This window comes from Chelonia mydas, chromosome 6, assembly GCF_015237465.2.
Source record: "Chelonia mydas isolate rCheMyd1 chromosome 6, rCheMyd1.pri.v2, whole genome shotgun sequence".
Taxonomy (NCBI): domain Eukaryota; kingdom Metazoa; phylum Chordata; order Testudines; family Cheloniidae; genus Chelonia; species Chelonia mydas.
This window is the reverse complement of record NC_051246.2, coordinates 15460670-15462322: the sequence shown is the minus strand read 5'-3', so window position 1 is coordinate 15462322 and position 1653 is coordinate 15460670. Positions and strand designations below refer to the sequence as shown.

The following is a 1653-nucleotide window of genomic DNA, read 5'->3' as shown; positions in this document are numbered from 1 at the left end:
CTGCAGGCCAAGCATGGGATGGCCCAGAGACTGAACTGACTCTTGCCTTGTACCTCAAGGTGAAGGCACATTGGCAGAGTGTGTCTGAGAATGAGTGGTGAGGTGATCAGCACACCTCCCGCTGCCCATGTAGTGCCCGTTTTGTAGGCTAAGGCGCCGGGAGTCCAGCACTAATATAAAAGATCTTCTACACTTTCCACAGTATGCATCCGATGAAGTGAGCTGTAGCTCACGAAAGCTTATGCTCAAATAAATTGGTTAGTCTCTAAGGTGCCACAAGTACTCCTTTTCTTTTTGCGAATACAGACTAACACGGTTGTTACTCTGAAACCTGTCATATACTGTGTCTCACTGAAAGGTATCCAATGTCCACTCCCCATGGCAGGTGAAGCACCCCAAGGCGATGGCTGCTGGAGGGAATGGCACCGCTGTGACCCATTTCATCCTGCTCGGCCTCACAAACCATACGGACCTGCAGAGGCTGCTCTTCGGGTCCTTCCTGCTGATTTACACCATGACACTGATGGGAAACCTGGGCATGATGGCCTTGATCCAGACTGACCCCCATCTCCACACCCCCATGTACTTCTTCCTCAGCACGCTCTCCTTCGTCGACATCTGCTACTCCTCCGTGGTCACCCCCCGGCTGCTGGCTGATTTCCTCGCCACCGACAAGTCCATCTCCTACACTGGCTGCATGGCACAGATGGCTTTCTTCTTACTCTATGGCACAGCGGAGTGCCTGCTCCTGGCCACCATGGCCTATGACCGGTTTCTGGCCATCTGCCACCCCCTTCTCTACCACACTCTCATGTCCAGGGGGATGTGCATACGGCTGGTGGCTGTGGCCTACATCCTTAGCATGGCCAATTCAGCTGTGCAGACCAGCAATGTCTTCCGGCTTCCCTTCTGCGGCCCCAACCACATCAATCACTACTTCTGTGATATCCCCCCTCTGCTGCAGCTCGTGTGCACCGACACCACCATGGCCAAGGTAATTCTCTACATCTTCTCTGCCCTGGCAACCATGACCACCTTGACCATCATCCTGGTGTCCTACTGCTACATCCTGGTCACTGTTGGGAGGATGAGCTCAGCAGAGGGCTGCCGGAAGGCCCTGTCCACCTGTGCCTCCCACTTCACGGCCATCTTCCTCTTTTATGGCACAGTCTTATTCATGTACATCAAGCCCAGAGCAGCAGACTCAATGGACCAGGACAAAGTCATCTCAGTGTTCTACACTATTGTCATCCCCATGTTGAACCCCCTGATCTATAGCCTGAGGAACAGGGAGGTAAAGGACTCCCTGAGAAGGAAGATCTGTGGGAAGATATTTCCTTAATGACCTCGATAGAGAAAGGTGGTGGGAATTACCAGGGGGGAAGGGAGCTCACAGCCCCACATACAAGGTCATTTGGTCTCATAAGAGGGAGCGGCTAACCACTACAGCTTGGGCACAGAAGGCATTTGCTAAACAGTAAATGTCTAACATATTAACAAGAAAAAAATCTTCAGCCTATTTTGTGTTTAGGGAAATGCAAAATGACTTCAGTTTGGCCCTTCTGTGAGGAGCCGAGTCTCCTGGCCAGACTGAACACCACTGTGTTTGATGTTCAAAGATTTCACAGATTCATAGATGTGAAGACTGTTAAT

General features: G+C 51.5%; 1 protein-coding gene across 1 annotated transcript; it reads left to right on the top strand.

Annotated features, from left to right (window-relative positions):
* The first annotated feature begins 403 nt into the window (after positions 1–403).
* LOC102934058 (olfactory receptor 5B21-like) lies at positions 404–1342 on the top strand. The gene has a single exon (XM_037901485.1). The coding sequence runs from the start codon at positions 404–406 to the stop codon at positions 1340–1342; it is 939 nt and encodes a 312-aa protein (XP_037757413.1).
* Positions 1343–1653: the final 311 nt, after the last annotated feature.

Coding starts and splice junctions, on each gene's coding strand:
- LOC102934058 (XM_037901485.1), top strand. CDS start 404: ATGGCTGCTGGAGGGAATGGCACCGCTGTGACCCATTTCATCCTGCTC.